At 43.7% G+C, this 24591-nt stretch overlaps 1 protein-coding gene across 3 annotated transcripts in view; it reads left to right on the top strand.

The window, feature by feature from the left end:
• The window catches only part of GJA3 (gap junction protein alpha 3), a 59215-nt gene extending 34876 nt beyond the window's left edge, over positions 1 to 24339 (top strand). For 2 of the 3 annotated variants that reach the window (XM_029602508.1, XM_029602507.1), the window contains one exon: positions 22587 to 24339. In XM_029602508.1, the coding sequence (XP_029458368.1) occupies positions 22604 to 23869 (1266 nt within the window). In that variant the 5' untranslated portion in view covers positions 22587 to 22603 and the 3' untranslated portion in view covers positions 23870 to 24339. Of the gene's footprint in view, positions 1 to 2685; positions 2812 to 22586 lie in introns of those variants that run through there. The other variant, XM_029602509.1, reaches the window with a different exon arrangement.
• Positions 24340 to 24591: the final 252 nt, after the last annotated feature.

The raw sequence follows: 24591 nt of genomic DNA, 5'->3' as shown, positions 1-24591 counted from the left end.
GTGCCTCCCTAAAGAGGATTTTTTATCCCTACTTTGGGAGGAAAGGAAGATGCTATAACTCCTTCCATTCAGCTAAGAAGGGACAGCAGTGACCTGACAGAGTATTGACAGAGAAGAAAGTACTATTGCAGATAGTTATGGGAAGGATTCTTTTGGCCGCTAGTTCCTGCTCACTGAGAAAGAGGAGAGATTTAGGACTTTGAAAACCTTTTGGGACTTTCCACCCCCAGACATCCATCCTTTACCATTGGAAAAAGGGATAGGAAATCCCAATGCTACTAGAAAGCCAATCTCTAGCATTCAGGAGTGCTGGGTCTTTTCCTTGTGCTTGCCACCTACGGGATACTGACTCAGCTGTTAGAACTGAGAAGAAAGGCAACCCTTAAACTCTATTTTTGTAAGAAGAAAATTGGAGATTGTTTGTTGTGAACTGGACTTAAAAGTATTTTTGGTTACAGCATATTTCTGTTGAACATTCATCCAAAATATCCAGCATCTTCATTCAAGTTCAGAGGTGCCCTAAAGCAAGGACATCCCAAGCATAAGTACTGTGGATCACAAGAGTTTAAGAAGAGTGAGAGACTGTGTGTGTTAGGATTTGTGGGTATGTGGGCCCTGGGCCAAGGTGAGAGATGGTACCACCCACGGGGAGGAGCCCCGTGAGCCTCACCATTGGGAGGCAAGGTCTCAGCTGTGAGGTGCGTAGAGAAACAGAAGCTGGAGAGAGAGAGGTGAGAGGCAGAGGAAACTAGAGAGAGTGACCCCTGGTGGTGGAGTCATGGAACATCAGCGTAGGGAGCTGATGTCAATACTAGCTTGAGAGTCCTTGAAACTTTATTAAGAAGTAGATTGACACTGCCCGCAGAGCGGGGAGTGTGGGAGAAAGATACACAGGTGCTCGGGAGCCCCAGGGTCTGTGAAGTGGGGTATACCCACGGCGAAGTCCTCTGTAGTGAAGATACGCGGTACACCAGTGAGGGTCCTCAGTAGCGATGGTATGGCAAAGGTCCACAGAGCGGGGTACACCGATGAGGGTTCCTCAGTAACAATGGTAAGGCAATGGTCTGCAGAGCGGGGTACACCTATGACGATTCCTCATTAGCAATGGTATGGCAATGGTCTGCAGAGCGGGGTACACAGATGAGGGTTCCTCAGTAGCAATGGTACGGCAATGGTCGGCAGAGCGGGGTACTCACTGTAGCAGAGAGAAAGTTCCAGAGAAGGTCCCGGGGAACGGGGCAGGCAGATGTCCAAGGCAGAAGGCCCTCTGAGGAGTGGATAGCCAGAGACAGGAAGGGCCCCCGAGGAGCGGGTACCGGAACGTCTCACACCACGGAAGCAGGAGCTGGAACAAGAATCTGTAGCAAGCGAAGCGGATTCAGCAATGAGGGAACTCGTTGCCAAGTCGTAGATAGGCAGGGCCAGCCGGCTTAAGAGTCCTTGACGATTGATGTCATCCGACTGGGTCGCCCCCGAGTTTCCCGCCATAATGTGCATAAGGCTAAGAACATGAGAACATGTCATACTGGGTCAGACCAAGGGTCCATCAAGCCCAGCATCCTGTTTCCAACAGTGGTCAATCCAGGCCATAAGAACCTGGCAAGTACCCAAAAACCAAGTTTATTCCATGCTACTGTTGCTAGTAATAGCAGTGGCTATTTTCTAAGTTAACTTAGTTAATAGCAGGTAATGGACTTCTCCTCCAAAAACTTATCCAATCCTTTTTTAAACACAGCTATACTAACTGCACTAACCACATCCTCTGGCAACAAATTCCAGAGTTTAATTATTGCATTGAGTGAAAAAGAACTTTCTCCGATTAGTTTTAAATGTGCCACATGCTAACTTCATGGAGTGCCCTCCTAGTCTTTATATTATCCAAAAGGATAAATAACTGATTCACATTAACCCATTCAAGACCTCTCATGATTTTAAACACCTCTATCTTATCCTCCCTCAGGCGTCTCTTCTCCAAGCTGAAAAGTCCTAACCTCTTTAGTCTTTCCTCATAGGGGAGCTGTTCCATTCCCTTTATCATTTTGGTCGCCCGTCTCTGTACCTTCGTAGCTATATCTGGCCATGTAGCGCGCATGCCTAATAGACTCCAAGGGCAAGATGGCGGTCGGCAGCATCCACGCCATCCAGGGGGACCCGGGAACCAGGGCGATGAGGCTGGCGATAGCTGGCGGAGGCCGCAAGTTGACCCAGAGGAGTCAAAGTAGTCAAGCAAGAGGTAAGCAACAGCGGTCAGAGTCGTCTGTGACCGGGCGTAACAGTGTATTGGTGTCCAATCCTGTAAAGCCATGGTCCCAGAACAAACCCTGGAGCAAGTGGACTGTGACTGTGGTGAAAAAGGGAAGTATTTATTTATTTAAAAATTTTATAAATTGTTTTGTAGATCTTACAATAAAATCTTCCTAAGCATTGTACAACAAAACAGTATATAACAATAAAATACAATTAAAACAATAAAAATAAACAATAAACACAAATAAAAATAAACAGCCATGCTGCCAGTCAAAATAAATCAGTCTAGATCAATCTAGATGTTGGAAATCATCTTCAACCAGGTCTTTAGCTTACGACGAAATCTCAATAGATCGGTTTCTTCCCTTACAGATAAAGGAAGATCATTCCATAACTTGGGCATAGTCATAGAACATGATCTTTTTTGCATTCCCACTTGTTGAAAATGTTGGCGATGGAATTGAAAACTGGTAGCAATTTTGCGAATGAGAAGCCCTGGTTGATGATTTCCAACAGAGTCAAGAAGACATGTATGGGGGGCCATTACCATGTAGGATCTTAAATGTAAGTACTAATAACTTGAATTTGCATCTTAGTCTTACAATGTAATTTAGCTAATGTAATTTAGCTAGTAAAGGAATAGCTAATTCATGTTTAGAGTGGCTCATTACTATCCTTGCTGCCTTATTCTGTACATTTGAAGATTTCTTGTCAGGCATCCTGGGAGACCTCAGTAAATCATATTGTAGTAATCTAATACTACAATGACCAATGCATACACCACAGATTTTAAAGCAGTGAAAGTCATGAATGTTTTTAATTGTCTCACAAGTCATAAGCGGCCATAGGCCATACATTAAACAGAATGGATGTTCAGGTCCCAATTACACTCTGCTACGTTAGTCCAATACCTGCACCAACAGATTATCCCCCGTGGTCTACGGGTAAACAAATCCCCATTGGTATTTAGAGAAGACGACGCATTTGTAGCAAGATGGATTTCAATTCTAAATAAATGTTCCATTGACCTGATGGTCCTCATAGTGGAACGCACTAAGGAATCAATTGATGAGACAACAGCCAAAATCTCTCAGCTTAGTGAACAGATCACTCAAGACTTTTCACCAGAACGCCTACAAGAGATAATAGATAAAAACACATCCAAATTAGAAGAATTTAAAAATTCAATTAAACAATTTAAATTAAAGACCCTGAAACGTGATGAAAATGACTATGCAACCAACAATGTCTACCGGTGGTTAAATCCTGAGAACAATTCCCCAGGTAAACATGTGACATTTGAAGACTCCGAAGGCAGTGGGTCGACAGATTCTGATGAGGGAGATTCAATGAAATACCCCAAGAGAGGCGGGTCCACACAACCTTTTTTAGGACGCGGCCGCCGAGGAAGATGGTACCATCAGTCACAACGAAAGTCGTACCGCAACGACCCCGTAACACAAGCATATGCTCAACGAGAATACCGCAACGATCCAGCGGCTCAAACTTATCCTCAACAGGAAGGACCACAAACACGGTCATGCACGCGGTATGATCTGCAGTGATAAATATATCAAATTACCCCCTCACCACAGCTCAAGAAGAAGTTCTCAATTTAGGTCTTTCTTTCGTGCCTCATCAAAAGCACAATCCTTTTCAAAGTCGCATCTCCGTGACTAAATTTGTTCATAAGCTTCACATTAAATTATACTGTAACTCCAATCAAATTCCCATGGACAATCTCTCAATAGTGCGCTCCAAGTCAAAATGGAATCCACCTGGACCTTTGGATCCCACCATTAGCACCTTTAGGGATTTAGTTCTAAAAGATATTACCACCTTTGAAAATATTAAAACGCATCCATATATCAATTTTTCAGCTCCATCTCGAGAAGCTCTCCGGTCCCTGTCTTCCAATTCACAGATCGTGATTAAACCTGCGGATAAAGGTGGAAGCGTGGTGGTTCAGGATTGCAATCAATACATACAATCCATAACAGGACACTTGTCCGATAACAAATATTACAAACAACTTTCTGGAGATCCCACCAAAGAAATAGCTGATTCAATAGAGGCACTATTAGAGGAGAAGTGCACACCATTCTTGACACGCAAGGAACGCACCTTCCTACAAGTTAAATATCCAAGGATTCCCGTAATGTATGGTGTTCCGAAAGTGCACAAATCACTCCAAAACCCACCTTTAAGACCCATCGTGTCCAGTAATGGGTCCATTTTGGAACCACTAGCTATCTTTTTGGATTCTTTCCTTAAACCAAGAGTGAAATGTATGCGATCGTTTGCCCAGGATACCACACATGTTCTTAATTTATTGGAAGACTACACCACCCCTGCAAAACCAATTTTACTCGTGACCATGGATGTAGTGTCCCTCTACACTAACGTATCCCATGAGACAGCCCTATGCACTATCGAAGAATGCCTCAGAGACTCCATGATGGGTTCCAGGATCCCGTTTAATTTTATCTTTGAGATAGCCAAAATAGTCATACAGAAAAATTATTTTTTATTTTTGGATTCTTTCTATCTTCAAACCCACGGGATCGCTATGGGCTCATCGGCAGCCCCATCCATAGCCAATTTAGTCATGGATAGACTGGAAAGACAGCACATATATGAATCTACATGGTTCATCCATATTTCCCTATGGATAAGATACATTGACGATCTGTTGATATTTTGGACAGAAGATCTAACATTGTTGTTAGCCTTTGCACAGTGGATTAATTCCATTGATGAGGATTTAAAATTCACATTTCAATACAGCTCAGAAAAAATGGCATTTCTAGACATATTAATCGTGAGCCAAAATTCTCAACTCAAAACCACTGTCTTCCGCAAGGAAATTGAAAGAAACAATCTCTTAATGTATCATAGTTTTCACCCAAGGGCTTTTAAAAATGGACTTCCAGTCAGCCAGTTTTTTAGGATCAGACAGCTGTGTTCATCCGATAGTGATTTCAAAATCCAAGCTGGCATTCTAGCCTCTAGGTTTTTTACCCGCGGCTATCCCTATTCATCAGTATACAGAGCCTATAAGAGAACATGGTACTCTCCCCGCAATGCCCTCTTACAATATAAGGCAAAAGACCCGATGACCAGGGACATCTGTGTATTAACCCACACGGACAAGTCCTACCTTATCATGGAAAGTATCAAGAAACACTGGCACATTCTTCAACTACACTCAATTTTTACTGATTATCCATTGTTCGCCTATAAGCGGAGCAAGAATCTCCGAGATTACGTAGTGCAAGCAGATTCTAACCTTCAAGTAATGCAGAAGACACTGGGGTGTCACAACCAGTGCGGTCAGTGTGAATTGTGCGCTACTACTATAGAGGGATCCGAATGGCAACATCCCCAGACGGGATATAGATATAAGAAAAAATCTGTTACTACATGTAATTCTACCTCAGTAGTGTATCTTATCCAATGTCCCTGCTCCCTCTTATATGTAGGTCGCACTAGCAGAAAAATAAAAGTACGACTGCATGAACACAGAAGTCGCCTTAACACAAGAAATATGGAGGCACCCATGGTGAGTCACTGTATCAATGCTGGACATACTTTCGATCAATTACAATGGACAATCTTGGAACAAATAGTCATAAACCCTCGAGGAGGCGATCATGGCTATTTGTTAAATTACCGTGAACAATGGTGGATATTCACATTAGCTTCTGAATCCCCTCAGGGACTTAATGATACAGTTGAATGGTCCTCGTTACTCTAGCATGCTATTGGCTCCCAGTCTACCAAACTTTATTCTCTGATTGGTTCCTTCTCAAGAAGTAAGCAGGTTTAAATCCCCTTGTCAAATGGCGGATCCAGTTGTTCGGTTAAAGCCTCATCCTGGTAGCAGAAGTGATTTCTGGACAGACAGTGGAATCGTATGTATACATTTAATAGCAGTTTATATGGTTAGTTCCTGGCATTACCTAAGCAAACTCTGTTTCTTTAAACTTAGATTTGGCAATTCCCGGCCCCTGAGGAAGCTTATCAGAAACACGAGCCGTGTCGGGCCAGAGCCAGTTTGATATCTGAGCTGCTCCAATCCTGCTACAAAAAAGTACAATTGCACTGCCTGGATACCGATAATATAACCTGGTTTCTAAAGATTACAAATATGAAAATATGAAAAAAACAAAAAAAAATTATAAAAAAAAGTTGGTCCTTGCAGAGTAACCGATGATTATAACAACCGGTGACGGTCCAAAGACTTACCTGTGACTGCACCTGTATATGATTGGCAATTTTGGCTAACGAAGTAAAGCCCGCCATAGTTTTATGAGGTTACCTCTGCACGGAAGATATAAGACTACATGGTAACAGCTATTCAATATTGTTTTTTGAATATGATGCTGTTTTGAATCTATTATATCTTCCTTCATGTCATTGATTGCTGACATAATATTCCATTTGTAGTTCTTGATATCAAGCCTGAGTTCATAAAATCAGGATCGGAATTCGGCTCTGGTGGGTATTGCCTCTTCTGTCTGAAGTGCTTCTCGGTTCTCATCAGGCTCAGGCCCGCTGTCATCATCCGTAGTGGTGTCCGCCATTTTGGATTTTATAGACTCCAGGGTTTTCCCCGTTTTGCAATAGGAATATTGTTTAAAGTCAACCGATTTCTTCTTGGTCGTCATCCGCTTAGTTTCCTCTGTCGTGCCGTCCGGAATATAAGTTAGTAAATCGCCAAGTTACTGCGATGTAGTGGTATTATCGCTGGGCATCGGGAGGAGCTCTCATTAAAGCTTCCATCATTCCTGGTGACGTCACTTCCTCTTCCCAACCATTGGTGTTTAAGGGTGCCTATGACATCTAAAACCTCAGACTTGTCAAGATTAATTTTGAGACCCAAGAAGGTGCCAAATTGCCACTGAAGCTCCATTACCCTCGGCAAAGACTGTATTAGGTCCGTCAAAAACACCAGGACATCATCTGCAAAGGCAGCGATTTTAAAAGTTTTTTCCTGGATCTTGAAGCCCCCAATTCCCGAGTCTGCAGCAATTTTCAGTAGTAACGGTCCCAGGATAAGATATCTAGCAGGGGAGATAGTGGGCACCCTTGGCGGGTCCCGTGCTGTATGTCAAAGCTTTGTGACATGTCTCTGTTGGCTAGGATGGATGACAATGGAGCCTGATACAATAAAGAGATAAGGCGTAAGATATCCCCTGCTAGCCCATATCGCTGCAGTACCGAAAATAGATAAGGCCATGCCACACAATCAAATGCCTTTTCTGCGGCAAACCCACCACCAACGCTGGCGTCCCCTTCGCTTTGCATTGTGAGATTGCCGTCCAAAGATGGATAATATGTTTGCCTGATATCCTGCCCTTGACGAACCCAACCTATTCCCCAGAAATCAGAGAAGGCAGAACCACATGTAGTCTGGTGGCAATGATCTTAGCGAACAATTTAGTGTCAAAATTTAATAAGGAGATGGGGGCAATATGACGCTGGTTGTAACGGATCTTTCCCACCCTTAGGGAGTACGATAATGTGTGCCAATGTTGCTTCCTTCTGGAATTCCCCTTGCACATTTTCAGCCTGAAAATATTCCCGAAGATCCATTCCCATTTCCTTAGATAATATCTTATAATACTCTGCATTGAACCCATTGGGTCCCGGGGCCTTATGAGCAGAGCTAGCCTTGATCCCAGCTTCAATCTGCTGAACTTCAATGGGCCTATTGAGCCACTCCAATTGTTGTGGGAGGGGAATGCTTGGCAAGGGCAACCCCTGGAAAAATGCCCTTTCCCGGGCTTCTGCCTCCTTCAAAACCTCTGTGCTATATAAAGTGTCATAAAAAGCCCTGAAGATGTTATATATTGACGCTTCGGAGCTATGGCTTACTCCCGCAGTGTCTCGTAGAGCATTAATAAAGGTTTGTCCCCTCTGAGCCTTAACTAGAGCAGCTAATAGCTTTCCCGCCTTATTGCCAAAACGATATAGACGGTGCAAGGCATTCAACATAGTTTTTTCCGTTCTCTGGTGGATATAGCTATTTAGGGAAATCAACACTTCTCTATACATCTTTTTAGTATGTTCGGAGGGATACTTGATTAACTGGGCCTTCACCCTCCGTAACTCTTTCTCCAGTTCCAGTATATGCTGGGTAAGCAACTTGTTTTTCCTGATCACATAGGCGGTAATGTCCCCCTCATCACTGCCTTACCCACAGACCAAAACAGCAATGGAGTGGTTTTATGCTGAGCATTGTTTGATGTATACTCCGCCCATTTATCTCTAAGGTAATCATGGAAGTCCAGATCATTCGCCAAGTGAGAGGGGAACCTCCACCTATGCGGCCTGCCCATTACTCCCCCCCATTTCTCCTCCATCCAAATCAAGGAGTGGTCCGAGAATTCCGATAGTCCAATCTCCACCCGTTGTACCTGAGCTAAACCCCCCCTAGAGAAAAGAATGTAATCTATCTGGGACATAGTCAAGTGGGCCCGGGAGACATGTGTATAATCTGATTCCTCAGGGTGTAGGGCTGTCCAAATGTCTAGAAGTTGTAAGTGATTGCAAAGGAATGGGATCCCCTTGTTTTTTCTAGGGATGTGCAGAGGGACGCCATACGTTGCATTCGGGATTCGTATTCGTCGGGGGGGCAGATACGTTGCATTCAGCAAGGGGGGCCCCCGATACGTACATGCGTTAATTCTTATTCGTTTCCCAGCTAAAATTGAATTAAGTACAACCCCCCACCCTCCTGACCCCCCCCCCCAAGACTTACCAAAACTCCCTGGTGGTCCAGCGGGAGGTCCGGGAGCCATCTCCTGCACTCACGCCCTCGGCTGCCGGTATTCAAAATGGCGCCGATAGCCTTTGACCTTCTATGTCACAGGGGCTACCTGTGCCATTGGTCAGCCCCTGTCACATGGTAGGAGCAATGGGTGCACCTACCATGTGACAGGGGCTGACCAATGGCACCAGTAGCCCCTGTGACATAGTAAGGGCAAAGGCTATCGGTGCCATTTTGAATACCGGCAGCCAAGGGCGTGAGTGCAGGAGATGGCTCCCGGACCCCCCGCTGGACCACCAGGGAGTTTTGGTAAGTCTTGGAGGGGTCAGGAGGGTGGGGGGTTTGTTTAAATTTGCTCCTTTAGACGGCCGAATAATTTGGCAAAGATTCGTTGTATTCATGGGGAATTGCGATACGTTTCGCTTCCCCACGAATACAATGAATAAGGCCCTATACATTGCAGATTACAAATACGTAGGAAACGAATGCACACCCCTAATTTTTTCCCACGCCGCAATGGCCACAGATGATGATCTGTCCAGTATAGGATCTGCTACTCAATTGAAGTCACCCGCCACCCTCAAGGAACCCCGGGTCACCCGTACAAGCTCCTGCATAAGTGTCGTAAAGAATGCATGCGAATATACATTAGGAGCATACACGCTGCTTAGAGTAATGAGATGTCCACTAATTTTCCCCACCACAATGAGATAGCACCCCATATCATCCGTGGTAGTAGAAATCCATTCCCATGCGACCTTCTTACCTATAAGAATCACCACTCCCCCTTTCCTATTCACCGCTGGGGCAAAGTAGACTTCTCCCACCCAGTCTTTCTTTAGTTTCTAATGCTCAAAGGCAGTTAAGTGTGTCTCCTGAAGACAGGCTACCTGTGCTTTCTGTCATAAGAACATAAGAAGAACATAAGAAAATGCCATACTGGGTCAGACCAAGGGTCCATCAAGCCCAGCTTCCTGTTTCCAACAGTGGCCAATCCAGGCCATAAGAACCTGGCAAGTACCCAAAAACTAAGTCTATTCCATGTTACCATTGCTAATGGCAGTGGCTATTCTCTAAGTGAACGTAACAGCAGGTAATGGACTTCTCCTCCAAGAACTTATCCAATCCTTTTTTAAACATAGCTATACTAACTGCACTAACCACATCCTCTGGCAACAAATTCCAGAGTTTAATTGTGCGTTGAGTAAAAAAAAACTTTCTCTGATTAGTTTTAAATGTGCCCCATGCTAACTTCATGGAGTGCCCCCTAGTCTTTCTGCTATCCGAAAGAGTAAATAACCGATTCACATCTACCCGTTCTAGACCTCTCATGATTTTAAACACCTCTATTATATCCCCCCTCAGTCGACTCTTCTCCAAGCTGAAAAGTCCTAACCTCTTTAGTCTTTCCTCATAGGGGAGTTGTTCCATTCCCCTTATCATTTTAGTAGCCCTTCTCTGTACCTTCTCTGCGTAAAGAGGCCAGCAGTTTTGTGCGCTTCACCGGTGACCCTATACCTGCCACATTCCATGAAACTAGCTGGATATTTTCACCCATATTTGATCCAGTAACCTGTAGATAATTCAATCATATGAAGCATGTTTGATATCTTTAGGTTCCACTCCCCCCAGCCTAGGAGTCGAACCACATGTAGACCCTCCATCTCCCATTTCGCAGTGTGAGGGGAACACCATCCCCCTCAGTATTGAACAGCACCAGAGCTCCACAGTTCTCTACCCCGCATCCCCTCAGCCCTCTGCCTTCCTCCCCACCCCCCCAAACAATAGCACTTGTCCCCTTAGACATAAGGCCTCCCCAAATGGGAGGTATGGAGACTACATTTCTATCCGGGCTGGTCCCTCCTCCACTACATATCTGACCAAATACAACAGATAAACTTTTGAAAAGATACTATGGCAAAGTCCTGCCGAGGCTCTGAGTATCTGCCTGGAGCGACCAGGATATCTGTGTAACCAAGTCCTGAGCCAGGCCGAGATCCCTTTATTAGTAGTAGGCCTATCTGGCAAGCTATGGCAACCAGGTTTATGTTTCCGCTTGGGCTTCCAGAAACTGCTGGGCGCCATTCGCCGTTTCAAATGTGCGCCATGCTCCCTTGTGTTCAAGTCGAAGTATTACTGGATATTGTAAAGTAAATTTGATGCATTTTTGGAATATGGTGTTGCAGATCGCTGAATATTCCCTCCTCTTTGCGGATACTGCAGCAGAGAAGTCTTGAAAAATCAAGACCTTAGAGCCCTCATGCTCCAAGGCTGCTTTTTTTTCTATAAGCTTGTAGGAGTAATTTTGTGCACATAATTCAAAAAGCGGGCTATAACCACCCTTGGTCTTGCGTTTCCAGGCAGGCGTGCCCCTAATCTGTGTGCCCTTTCCACTATGCACTGCCCCCGAATGTTCTGGAGACCCATTTCATCCAGCAGCCAGCCTTCTAGTAAAGGGGCCAGATCCCGGTCGGGAATAGATTCAGGGAGGCCCACGAACCTCAGGTTCTTCCTGCGTGATCGGTTCTCGAGGTCTTCCACCTTTGCTTCCAGCGCCCTTCACTTGCTGCTCCAGGGTATTTTGTTGTTGCTGCAAGGCCCTGTGCCTCTGTTTCTAGTCCCACGATCCTGGTTTGGGTTTCCTCAACCTGCTTCTTAATTTCTGTTAAGGTTTATTTACCAGTAATGATCTGTTGAGACAAGGCAAGAAACCGGGCATCTAACGCTTGTACCATCGCGTCTGTAACCTCCTCCGCTAAGGCTCCGGTTGTGCTCGTCCCTCGCGGGCTCAGGCTCGGCGGCCTGTTGGCCATTTTGGAATCAGCTGCTTTCCCCAGAGGTTTTTTCTCCTGTTGCAGCTTGCCTGACATTTTGCCGCTGCTCTGCCAAAAGGTGGCCAGGTGTCTTTGGGTAGCCACGAGGGAGCCGATGCTAACTATTCCCTCAGTAAAGACGGCCAGACTAACACAGGTAAGGGATAGGGCCCTATCTCTAGCAGGACCCACAATATGGAACAATATGCCATTAGAAATCAGACTACAAAGTAACATCAAAACCTTCAAAAAAAGTTTAAAAACATGGCTATTTAAGCAAGCATACCACAAAGAGAACTGAGAGCAGAAAAACAGGGAAATTTTGGTTGCAGTTAGCCTAGCTCACACTCACACACCTTGTCTCTTTAAGTGTGTGCCTCTCATTACTTTATCCTAAAACTATTCTTTCTTTTTAAACAACAAAGAACCAAAATAAAGGAGTACAATATATCATAACCGAGTAAAAGGAAACTGGACATGACTTATAACACTCACCACATTATATTTTTTATGAAGCTATGTTACAGTAAATTAACGGCACCTGTTTAAGAGTTTAGAATTCCAGATACTGGATCTAACACATAGTTTTTGTGCCATATTGTAAACCGTTGTGATGGCACCGCTTAACGACGGTATAGAAAAGATTTTAAATAAATAAATAAAATTTCCAGTGCCTGGAAAGTGCTGGAAAGCAGTGAAAAAAGGCCCATTTTGGTGGGGGGACCGGGAGCGGGTAAGTCGCACGTCCTACCCGTGCATCCGATCACGTGGTCTCCTAGTTAAACCAATTTTTAAAAAACCCACACTTGATCCCTTAGCGTTAAATAAATACAGACCGATATCCAATCTCTCTTTTTTAGCTAAACTGACAGAAAAAGTAGTTCAAAAACAATTCTCGGAACACCCTGAAAACAATAACATCTTATATCCCACCCAGTTTGGCTTTAGAAAGCATTATAGTACTGAAACACTTCTGCTTGCTTTGAATGACACCATACTGAGAGGATTTGACAGTGAACAAAACTATTTGTTAATATTATTAGACCTGTCAGCAGCTTTTGATACAGTGAACCATTCCATCCTCTTAGATAGATAGAGAAATTGGGTTGACAGATAATACTCTTAAGCGGCTCAAATCATACATCACAAACTGTTTTTTTCAAATAAAAATCAATAACACAATATCGGACAAAACTGAACTTTATACTGGAGTCTCGCAGGGATCTTCGTTATCAGCAACTCTGTTTAATATTTATATGATTCCCATCTGTCATTTTCTTAGTGGACTCAATCTCACTCACTATGTTTATGCTGACGATGTGCACATTTTAATTCCGATCAAAAATTCAATAGATGAAACATTAAAACTGACAGCAATGTATTTATCCTTGATCAAACAGCTTTTAACAAATATGAAGCTGATTTTAAAAGTAGATAAAACTGAAATCATATTACTAGATTGGAGAGCTGACTGTATCAAACCGTCGGTATTAACTCTCAAAGATAATAAAACGAGTCTTATAATTGGAAACAATGCGCCAAACCTCGGCGTGATAATAGATTCTGAAATTAATTTAAAGAAACATGTTAGTAATCAAATGTAATTTCTTTCAGCACCCCCTAACCTAGGCAGCCAATATCTCTGATTTTACAACTCCCCCAGGACGTATTTTCCATTTTTGTAATTGTTAGAATCATCTGAAAGGGTATCATTAAATACCTCCCATAACTAATCCAACCCTGCCCCCTCCCCAACCATACCACACACACACCACGCATACCTACATTCATGCTAAACAATAATTCCATAAGAAGCAACATTGCTCCAAACGACTGCATCATCTAGATACACACCTCTTCCATTGTATTCTCATACTTGTGTAATCCATAAGATGACCCCATGCAAGAAACCCCATATAGGAATATGGGGTTTCTTGCATGGGGTTTTTTCAACAATGAAAAAAATGACCATCTTAACAAAGGAAAATAAATGGTAGGTAATAAAAGAAAGAAAATATCCCATAAGAGTATATATTCACCATACACTGCCAAAGGACCACACTAATTCCGGCACCCAACAATGCTATTCCTCTAATAATATCATTAAAATCATTGAGAAAAAGAAAGAAAGAAAGAAAATGACAGCGGGAAGTGAAAGGGGAAAGGCGATGAGAGGGCCCCGATTGGGAGGCCTGCCCCTCCTGACGTCATCGAGGGCAATGACGAGCGGTTAAACAACGCCTTCCATCAGGCGCCACGCGCCGAAGGGGCGCAACAAAGGGGCTTTCCCCTTTGTGCACCCCTTCGTGTAATCCGTAGTGCGAGTGCTAATTAATCTTTATAAAAGGATGTCTCTCGTTGTTAACAGTCGTATTATATGTTTGTAACCTTCCCATGTTGTAAACCGTTATGATGGCTTTATAGTAAAGCCGAATGACCGTATATAAAACCTGTAAAATAAATAAATAAATAAAAGAAAAAGATTCATGATGCTAAAATAAAACAAAATTTACATGTTCACTCTGTCAAAAAGTTCATAGTCATTGAAGATGAGAATAAAACACAGAGGCAGGCGTAACTTGCACGCGCCAACCTAGTGCTGTGCCAGTGTGCGATCCCCCGGCCGTTGTGCCGGAGTCCTCGGCCACGCCTCCTGGACCGCCCCTGGACCACCCCACCACACCCCGGACCTTCTGCCCTGCCCCCGTCCTGCCCTCTGCCTGCTCATTCAGAAAAGCCCTGGGACATACCTGAGTCCCGGGGCTTTACGTGCGCCGCTGGGCCTTTTGAAAATAGGCCCGGCGTGTGTAGGTCTTTGAAAATCTGCCCCTAAGAGTTGACCCATGGTTTGGGATTTTTACTATGGATAATGGACAAGAAAATAATTTTTCATTGTAATCATTGGTTTGATGCTGATCCTTGTTTTTTTGTGATATTGGACTGGATGTTTTCCTTTTAAGTTGCAGTAAAGATTTTATTTTGAACACCACTTTTGGTGTCCTTGCTTCATTTTTGGTGACTGCACCAGGAGCCCTAGAGATTAACTTCTCCCCCCATCTGGACTTGGATTCGGACCCATGGCATCCCTGAATGATGTTCACAGCACAAGAAAGGGGCCTTGTACACAAAAATGACATCTAGCATAAGATCTGCTGGCATGGAGGATGTGAGGAATGTGTTTGACGTGATTTATTTCTTTTTTGTAACTTTTCCCCAAGTTTTGAAGACTTTGAAAATTTTTCCCCGTTGGACATAATGGAGTCAAGATGGCCACCATCCTCATCTCAGGGTAATGGGCTGAGGCAGGAAGCCCTCGTGCTGTTCTTCCACAAGGAGGAGGTGCCCTTGAGACTCAGCAAGGAGGAGTTGAAGCCCTTTTGTGAAGACTCCTGGAACTTCAGCTTGGAAGAGAGAAGGAGGGGTTGCCTGAGAGCCCAAGAGACTGAGATGGACTGCCCCCCTCACAAGGATGATCCCACGGTCATGGTCCACCATCCTGGTAGCTCTCCCCACCTCTGAGGGACTACTATGAATGGGAATACAGTTCGACTGGATGGAAGGAGGAGCTACAGAGTGGTCTAGGAGGCCTGAAGAGAAACAGCAGGAAAAGGGAAGTGTCAGTGGAGTCCTCTCATCAGAAGAACTGTGGCAGCCATGCAATCCAGTGCTTGGTCAAGGGAGGCCTTTACAGCAAAGGGAAGAACTAAATATTAAAAAAACAGCAGCTGTGGTAGAGCAGTGCTGGAATGGGGCAGTCAGCCCCAAGAGAATACAGCTGCAGTGCAATCATGACATGACCTTGGTACTGCAGGAGATTGGCCACATTGAAGAGAATCCATTTCTGTGCTACTGAGAAGCTGAATGCAGAGGGAGTTGCTGCCCTGGTGCAATTCTGTGTTGAAAAGGAAACCCCAATCAGGGGAGGTTCTACAATGAGGCAGGGTGAGGTGGCTGCTTCAGGCGGCAAGATTTTGAGGCGCAAAATTGCCCCCTGAAACCTTACTGCCACAGCCGCCTTACCCTGACTTTATTATGCCTGCTCTTAAATTTGAAAATGGGGATGGGGGGGGGGGGGGGGCACAGACTGCCCTATCTGGGGATTGGGCTTGTCCTGGTTGGCCAGTCACTTCCAGCCGAAGAGAAGAAGAGGGGTTGCTGGCGCTGCAGCCTGAAGAGAAACCTGCGGGGCCATGGCAGAGCCATCCTGCCGCAGCTGGAAGATAGCCATGCAGGGACGGAAGAGAGGCCTGCAAGGCCGCGGCACAGCCCATCCTGCCGCGGCTAGAAGAAAGCCATGCAGATCACGAGCTGCCGCTGGAACCCAAGCTGGCAGTGGCTGAAGAAATGGCAGTGCGGGGCCATGAGCCACTGCCAGAGTCCAAGATTCCCATTTTCTGCCGCCACTGACCTGGGCTCTGGCGACGGCCCAGGGCCTCCTTTCCTTTTCTTTGTTCACTTCTGGCTTGGGCTCCGGCAGCGGTTGAAGACGGTGAAGAGAAACCCAAGTGTTGCCGTCGGAACCCAAGCCAGCGGCGGTCAAAGAAAAGGAAAGGAGGCCACGGGCTGCCGCCAGAGCCCAGGCTGGTGGGAGCAGAAGAATGGGAAAAGGCACAATTTGTGTGTGTGTTGTGTGTGAGGCAGCTTGCTTGTGTGTGTGTGTGTGTGTGTGTGTTGTGTGTGAGGCAGCTTGCTTGTGTGTGTGTGTGTGTGTGTGTTGTGTGCGAGGCAGCTTGCTTGTGTGTGTGTGTGTGTGTGTGTGTGTGTGTTGTGTGCGAGGCAGCTTGCGTGTGTGTGTGTGTGTGTTGTGTGCGAGGCAGATTGCTTGTGTGTGTGTGTTGTGTGCGAGGCAGATTGCTTGTGTGTGTGTGTGTGTATGTATATATGAGGAAGAATGCCTGCGCACACGTGTGTGCATGTGTGAGAGTACTTGTATATATGTGTGAGAGAGAGGTTAAAGTTTGTGCACCCTCTTCCAATCTACGACAATCTCAGGAGGATTGGAAATCTAAAGTTCCCAGGTATGGAGAGTGGGAGATTTTTTTTTTTCATCCTTGTTAGTTTTAATTATTGGATATGGTGCAACTGCTGTTTTGAAATATTTTATTAGTGTTTGGTAATATTTTAAACATTTTTAAACGTGTTTTTAATTGGCTGAATTTTTCAGTAAATTTGACATTCATTTTATTGGAATGTTTAAAGTTTTATAATTCTTGATTGTGTTTGCATTGCTTACAGAGTTTGACTTCTTGTGATTTTCAGTTTAGTTTTTGTCTGCATGTTTCAATTCATATTTTATGATCTCCTTATTCTGTATTTGGTGAGAGTCTATCTGTGTTCTGCTTGCGTGACTCAGGCTTTAGGTATTCTGCTAGCATGTAGTTTCTGTGTAAGGATTTACAACAACCTGGCTTTAATCTGTTTTCCTAATAGGAGGTGTATTGGTGTTTAGGCCTGATGTAATATTTGCAGTACGGCTTTTTCATAAGTTGAGTGCTGGCAGTTATGATATGGAAGGCTTACTATATAGGAATTGTAGTTCAGATTATTCCTGGCTTTCTGTGGGCCAAGTCCTCACCCAGTGCACTTTACCATAGGCCTAATACCATATGGGATCCAGTAAACTGCCTTGATTACTGTGAGAAAGGTAGTTTATTAAGTCTATTAAACTTTTTTAAATAAATAAATAATATTATTGAAAGTGTTTTTTGCAGTGTATGCCTATATAATATATATGTAATATATACATCTACCCTACCTTTACCCTGACGATGTTGCCTATATATAGATCCCCCTTTTTGAAAATATGTAACATTTTTATCCCCCTGTTGAAATATGTAAACCATTGTGATGGCATTACCAAATGACGGTATATAAAACTCAATAAATAAATAAATAAATATGTTGTAAGTGATGTTTTTACTTCAGAAGACTGTAGTTTGAATGTCTATTTTCCATATGCAATCTGCCTTTTTAGGTTGGGGAAGTTAATACATTTTAAAATGGAAAAGAATGCATAAGGTTTAGTTATGTGGGGAGGGGTGGGACGGAGGAATCAAAGGCTGTAAGGTTTGTCTAGGGCATCTAATACTCTTGTATCAGTCCTAAGAGAGAATGTGTCATGCACACAGACTCCCAGCTTTCATCAACCTCTCACACCCCTAGCGGGACAGATCCTGGAGAGGGGTGGGAGGCAGGCAATAGGGAAAGGAGGAGTCCTATTTCTAGACCCAGGAGATGGGGCAGCCTTTGGCCACCCTGCCCCATTAAACATTTCTCCGGCACCCTCTAGTGCAGATGCCAAAGACTGAGAAAAAAACAACCCAGGCCCAAAAACCCAGTGGTTAGAACAGTGGGCTGCAAACAAACCTATTGCCATTCCTTGTGACCTTGGGCAAGTCACTTCCCCTCTATTGCCTTCCCTCTGCCCTGGCCCTTGGCGATTTCGCCTGCACCGGGCCATGGGTGGGGGCATTTCATCCTTCACCTCAGGCAGCAGATTGCCTTGAGCCGCCCTTGGCCCTGATGGTGGAGTGAGCGGCATTGCATCTATGCAGCTGTGGGGAGGCTCGAAGAGGCATCGAAAATGGTGCAGGAGGCCGCCTCAGCACTACCATGGGTTCCAAGAGGCTGCATTGGAAGGAAGAGCAGGAGCAGTCTATGTGCAGGAACACGCAGAAAATCAAAGTAGTAGCTGGATTAGAGGCCAGCACACAGAGAAGAGAGAGAGAAGAGTCGCGGCAGGGAAGCCCAGAGTTGGCAGAATGGTTGGTGCAGATAGCGCAATCCCACCCAGCAGGAGTGTGCAGCAGCGGCAGAAGAAGCAGCGTTGCAGAAGGGAGATCGGCTCGGTGTGAAGCTGGACCTGGGAAAAGAAAAATAACAGCTGGCAGTGAACTCTCCCCAAAGGAGCAGCATCAGAGGAGCCCAGTGGTGAAGAAGCCTACTGGCAGCATGCAGCAGTGCAAGCCCTGGCTGGGAGAGAGAAGGGGACCCTTCTTAAAGGGGCCATGACCCCTTTTTTTTCTAAAAATGTCATTAAAAGAGCTGAAAGTCACTCTGCTGCGTGTCCTGGCATTTCAGAGGGTGGCTGGCTAGCTGCTGCTAACACAGACTGCCTACTGTGTACAATTCTGGTCACCACATCTCAAAAAAGATAACGTTGCACTGGAGAAGGTACAGAGAAGGGCAACCAAAATGATAAAGAGGATGGAACATTTCCCCTATGAGGAAAGGCTAAAAAGGTTAGGGCTGTTCAGCTTAGAGAAGAGACAGCTGAGGGAGGATATGATAGAGGTCTTTAAAATCATGAGAGGTCTAGAAAGGGTAACTGTGAATTAGTTATGTAGTCTTTCGGATAATAGAAGGACTAGGGGGCACTTCATGAAGTTAGCAAGTAGCACATTTAAAATTAAATGGAGAAAATTATTTTTCACTCAATGCAAAATTAAGCTCTGGAATTTGTTGCCATAGGATGTGATTAGTGCAGTTAGTGTAGCTGGGTTTAAAAAAGGTTTGGCTAAGTTCTTGGAGGAGAAGTCCATTACCTGCTATTAATCAAATTGACTTAGGGAATAGCCACTGCTATTACTGGCATCAGTAGCATGGGATCTAATTAATGTTTGGGTACTTGCTAGGTACTTGTAGCCTGAATTGGCCGGTGTTGCAAAGAGGATGCTGGGCTTGATGGACCCTTGGTCTGACCCAGAATGGCAATTTATGTTCTTATGGTAGAATGAGATATATAGACAAAATAATGTGGTGGTTTCTAATACTGCTAATGTTTCCATGTACATACTGTATGTGGGATTTTGCTTTTCAGTACAGTCCTCTACAAGTAACTGGCACTTGGCGTTTCAAGAGCCACCCAAGACAGGGACCAGGGCTAGTGCTGCTGTTTCAAAGGATTTAAGTCTAAAAATGTTAATCCCATGTTTGCAGATGGGAATGTTGCTAGGCATTATACTTATGCTATTAGCAATTTAAATAATGTAAATGGCTGAATACAGAAATCTATTTTTCAAGAAAAATTTGAAAAAACAGATATAAAATTTATGGTGTTCATTATATTGCTTTGTATTATTATCGGTATATTTTAATTAGTATGACCGTATTAATGTTTTCCCTTGCCTTGTTCTATTGTCTTTCCCATGACTAAAAGATTATCTACTCTCTCACTAAAAATGTGGTATAAGTGTTATAAGGTGTGGTTTGGCAATGTTAGAAGTGAGAATAATGAAGGGAAACTAACTTTTCCTTAGACAGGGTTATTTGAGGTGGTGTTTTAGGGTTAGAGGCCATATTCCTTCCCCCTGGGAATTCCAGAGGGCCATGAAGATATAGGATGATATTCTCTCAGTATCCCACTCCAGGAAGAAAACGAAGATGAGGATTAATATGGTAATTTCATATTGCATTCCAGAGGATAATCAGGCATGGGAGAACATGCTGGAGGGATACATGCACCTTCTTGCTGGTATTGATTCTCCATGGTTTGGGTGTCTGTCAGAGGTGGGTTCGGATGTGCTTGAGTCTGGGGATGATGCCCCAGAGGTACTGGTAAAGGGACGTTGATGATGATATGTGCTAAGAGGGATGGGTATGTGGGGAAGGTCTCCCATCTGGACACTTACCAACGTGGTACAGTATATGTAAATTCAATGACTAATGTAAGGGATAATCTTGCCATCTCAAGGGTTTAGTAAAAGAGGTATGATAAAGGTTTCAGTATATACTTGATCTTCCTGTTGAGGATCACTAGGTTATAAATATTGAGAGGTAGATCTTTAAAAAGTACACGCGCGAGTACTTTTGTTCGCGCAACCGGTGCGAACAAAAGTACGCCGGATTTTACAAGTTACATGCTTAGCTGCGCGTATCTTATAAAATCCGAGGTCGGCACGCGCAAGGCTGTGCAAAATCGGCAGCCTGTGCGTGCCGAGCCGCGCAGCCTGCCTCCATTCCCTCTGAGGCTGCTCCGAAATCGGAACGGCCTCGGAGGGAACTTTCCTTCTGTGTCCCCCCCCCCCCCACCTTTGTTGGGCAAGTTACGCCTGCTTGAAGCAGGCGTAACTTGAGCGCGCCGCCTCGCACCCCCCGGCACAGGCTGCAGTGACGGGGGACTCGGGACCGCCCTCCCGGCCCGCCCCGAACTGTCACCATGCCCCTGGACACGTCCCCTCCTGCCCCTTTTATGAAGCCCTGGGACTTACGCGTGTCCCGGGGCTTTGCGCGCACCGGCGGCCTATGCAAAATAGGCACGCCGGCACGCGAATGCCCTGCGCGCGTAAATCCAGGAGGATTTACGTGCGCAGGGCTTTTAAAATCTAGCCCTGAATGTATTTGTGAAATATGAAAGTATATTTTTTGCAAAATGTTTCATAAATTTATATGCTGGCCACAGGTCCCATGCAAGGGGATTAAGTACGCTAGGTACCTTCTGCCTTGCACCTACCTCACCCCTCGTCTCGCCGCCCCTACATGGTCTCACTGCCACTCCCATTAGGGGGTGTGAGCCATGTGGGGCTGCGAGTGGTGGTACCAAAGAGGAGTGGAGATTTGGCAAATCAAAGAAGAAAAGAGTAATAAAAATGGAAAGGAAAAGGATTAAAATTAAAGAAATAAAGGAAAAATTGAAAGAAATGAGATATGAAAAAAAAACAATTAGTAAGAGAAATAAAAATAAGAATATTCAATTAAATAGAAATAAGTACCCAAGCAAAAATGACTGATAAGACGTGGATGGGTCAACAAAACACAGACCACTCAATGTTCCGGTTTAAACCCAAGGGACGCAGCGAGTTCAATGTAAATGTCTACCATTGTACCCTATGGATCAGCCATTCGTTAAAATTACCACCTCGAGAACGTGGGCAAGGGATCCTAATAGTGAAAACATGAAGATCCTCAGTGCAGGGTTCAAGTTCAAGCCAGTCGAGACTAAAGGAAATTCCTCCCGGGCATTAAGAGTTGACCCACAGTTTAGGATTTATGCTATGGATAATGGTGCAAGGAATATGGACAAGAACACCATTTTTCAGTGTCATCATTGGATTGATGCTGATCCTTGTTTTTTTATGATATTCCCCCACAAATTAAACCCTGAAACTACACATGGCCTTATATGCACATATATGCAGCCACACGCAGTTGTTTGAAAGTCATCTTCTAAATGTACTTGTATTCTTTGTAGTTCTGTCCAATAAGCGCAGTAGTAACATAGCATGCAGACTTTTCCTACTGACTATTTTGCAAAGATTAACTATATTTCTTTGAGGTGTAGTTACATTTTTTTTGTGAAATTGGGTTTGCGAAGGGATTTTTACATGTAGCTTTATCATGTGTTCATTCTTAATGAGCTGCTTTGCATAATTTTACATTGCAAGTACTCAGCAATGAATTTGCATTAAATTTTGCAAGTGTAAATATGCATAAAAAATAGCTATTTGTGAAAGAAATAAATGTATGCTAAAATGGCAAATACTGCATGTTATCCCATTTTAATATGCACTTTTAGCGATTTTAGCATTCAAAGCAGCCTTTGCACATTTCTGTGCTCTTTATTACATCAGTCTCTTTATCTGCTATCATATGCTATGTTTCTATGTATTTCTAGAAACTCTACACTATGTTTGTAAACATGAAATTTGAAGCACCACAATGCTATGTATGCCAGTTTCTTATCATCTGTGTCAATGTCTACAAACAGATTTCTGAAACTTGATATAATCAGAATCACCTTGTTCTTATTGTAGGTTAGGAATCTGAAATAATGGGTGATTGGAGCTTCCTTGGGAAACTATTAGAAAATGCACAAGAACACTCAACCATTATTGGCAAAGTTTGGCTGACTGTACTATTTATCTTCAGGATCTTGGTCCTAGGGACTGTAGCAGAAGAGGTCTGGGGAGATGAGCAATCTGATTTTACATGCAACACCCAGCAGCCTGGTTGTGGAAATGTTTGCTATGACCAAGCCTTCCCCATATCCCATATTAGATTCTGGGTTCTTCAAATTATCTTTGTATCGACTCCCACCCTTATATATCTGGGTCATGTACTGCAAATTGTGCGGTTAGAAGAGAAGAAGAAAAGGAAAGAAGAAGAGTTAGGGAAATGCCTGAAAGACAATGAAGACAAGGAGCACCTTTTGAAAAAGAATATTGAGAACACGGAAAAGCTTCCTATTAGAGATGAAAGGGGGAAAATCAGAATAGCGGGTGCTCTTCTACGCACTTATGTCTTCAACATCATTTTTAAGACTTTGTTTGAAGTTGGTTTTATAATAGGACAATATTTTCTCTACGGTTTTGAGTTGCACTCCCTTTACAAGTGTAACCGGTGGCCTTGCCCTAATGTTGTGGACTGTTTTATCTCTAGACCTACTGAGAAGACTATTTTTATCATATTTATGCTCGTAGTGGCTTGCTTCTCTCTTTTCCTAAATATGTTAGAGATTTATCACCTTGGATGGAAGAAGCTCAAACAGAGTATGACGAACAAGTATATCCCTGACCCAACCTGCAACAAAATTGAGCCATTCAATGCATTTCCACAGACTGCTCCTTCCAATCTAGACTTCCCACCTTATTATACTGAAGCTGCTGCTGCTACATCTCCCATGAAGCATCAGGTTTACCCTACTGGCTCTATACATGAGTTCGAAATGATGACATTGGTAGAGGACTCTCTCAAGGCTGCTTATTTTGGTGGGAACCATCACATGACCGCTGAACAGAGCTGGGTAAACCCGGCTGCTGAGCATCAAACTCATGAGAGTAGACCACGATTTGGCATCAACCACGCCACTGCTTCAGCTTCCAGCAGTAAGGAAAATGATGGCAGAGGTGAAGAAATGACAGTAGGAAGAGGAAACACTGTTAATTTGAAAGGTGGAAAGGCAAAGTCCAAAGATATGCTAATAATGACCACCACTGTGGAGATGCATGAATCACCAGTGCTCATAGACTCACAACGGTTAAACAAAGCCAGCAAATGCAGCAGTAGCAGAGCAAAATCAGATGACCTTGCAGGCTAGTATTTTTCTGTCACCATCAACCAAAATAAGCATAAACGTAATGTAAAAAAATGCATATAAAAAGAGATAGATCTGTTGCCCTATATATGAGGCCATTATATATAGGAGGCCAGATTTAAAAATGTCAAGCTTGTTCGTGCATTCTGGGAGATGTGGTGGATATAGCAACAAGTTTTAGCATAATTTGTTAATACAAGCTTCAAACATAAAGATGAATTTTCAAAGAGTTGCATGCATACAAATCAGCACATATGCATGTAAATAGCATATACTAATATATATGCTATTTTATAAACCTCAAAATACACATGTAAGTAAGGGTATGTGAATAAATCTGTGCAAATAAAAATGGGCGGGCCAGGGGCATTCCATAGCTGGGCCAACATTTATGCCAGTAAGTTGCTATTATATAAGGAATTTACAAATGCTAATTTGGAAACTTACTCTCATATATTTACACCTGCTGTATATCTGGAGGAAGTGATAATAAACATTTTAAAAGTGAAATACTGACTGAGTGAGGGGTAGATTAATTGGTAAAACTGGTAATTTCATTGCCACTCGCATGTTAGAAAATCTCCCAATTTACACATTTAAAAACTGATTTTATTTATTTATTTGTAAACTTTTCTATACCAATATTAGTGGGGACATCATATCGGTTTACAGCAGAACTAAAGTATGGAAATTACAATGAACAGGTGTAATGGGAGGGATTACAT

Source organism: Rhinatrema bivittatum, chromosome 5 (genome assembly GCF_901001135.1).
Source record: "Rhinatrema bivittatum chromosome 5, aRhiBiv1.1, whole genome shotgun sequence".
Classification (NCBI taxonomy): domain Eukaryota; kingdom Metazoa; phylum Chordata; class Amphibia; order Gymnophiona; family Rhinatrematidae; genus Rhinatrema; species Rhinatrema bivittatum.
This window is presented reverse-complemented; position numbering and strand designations above follow the sequence as displayed.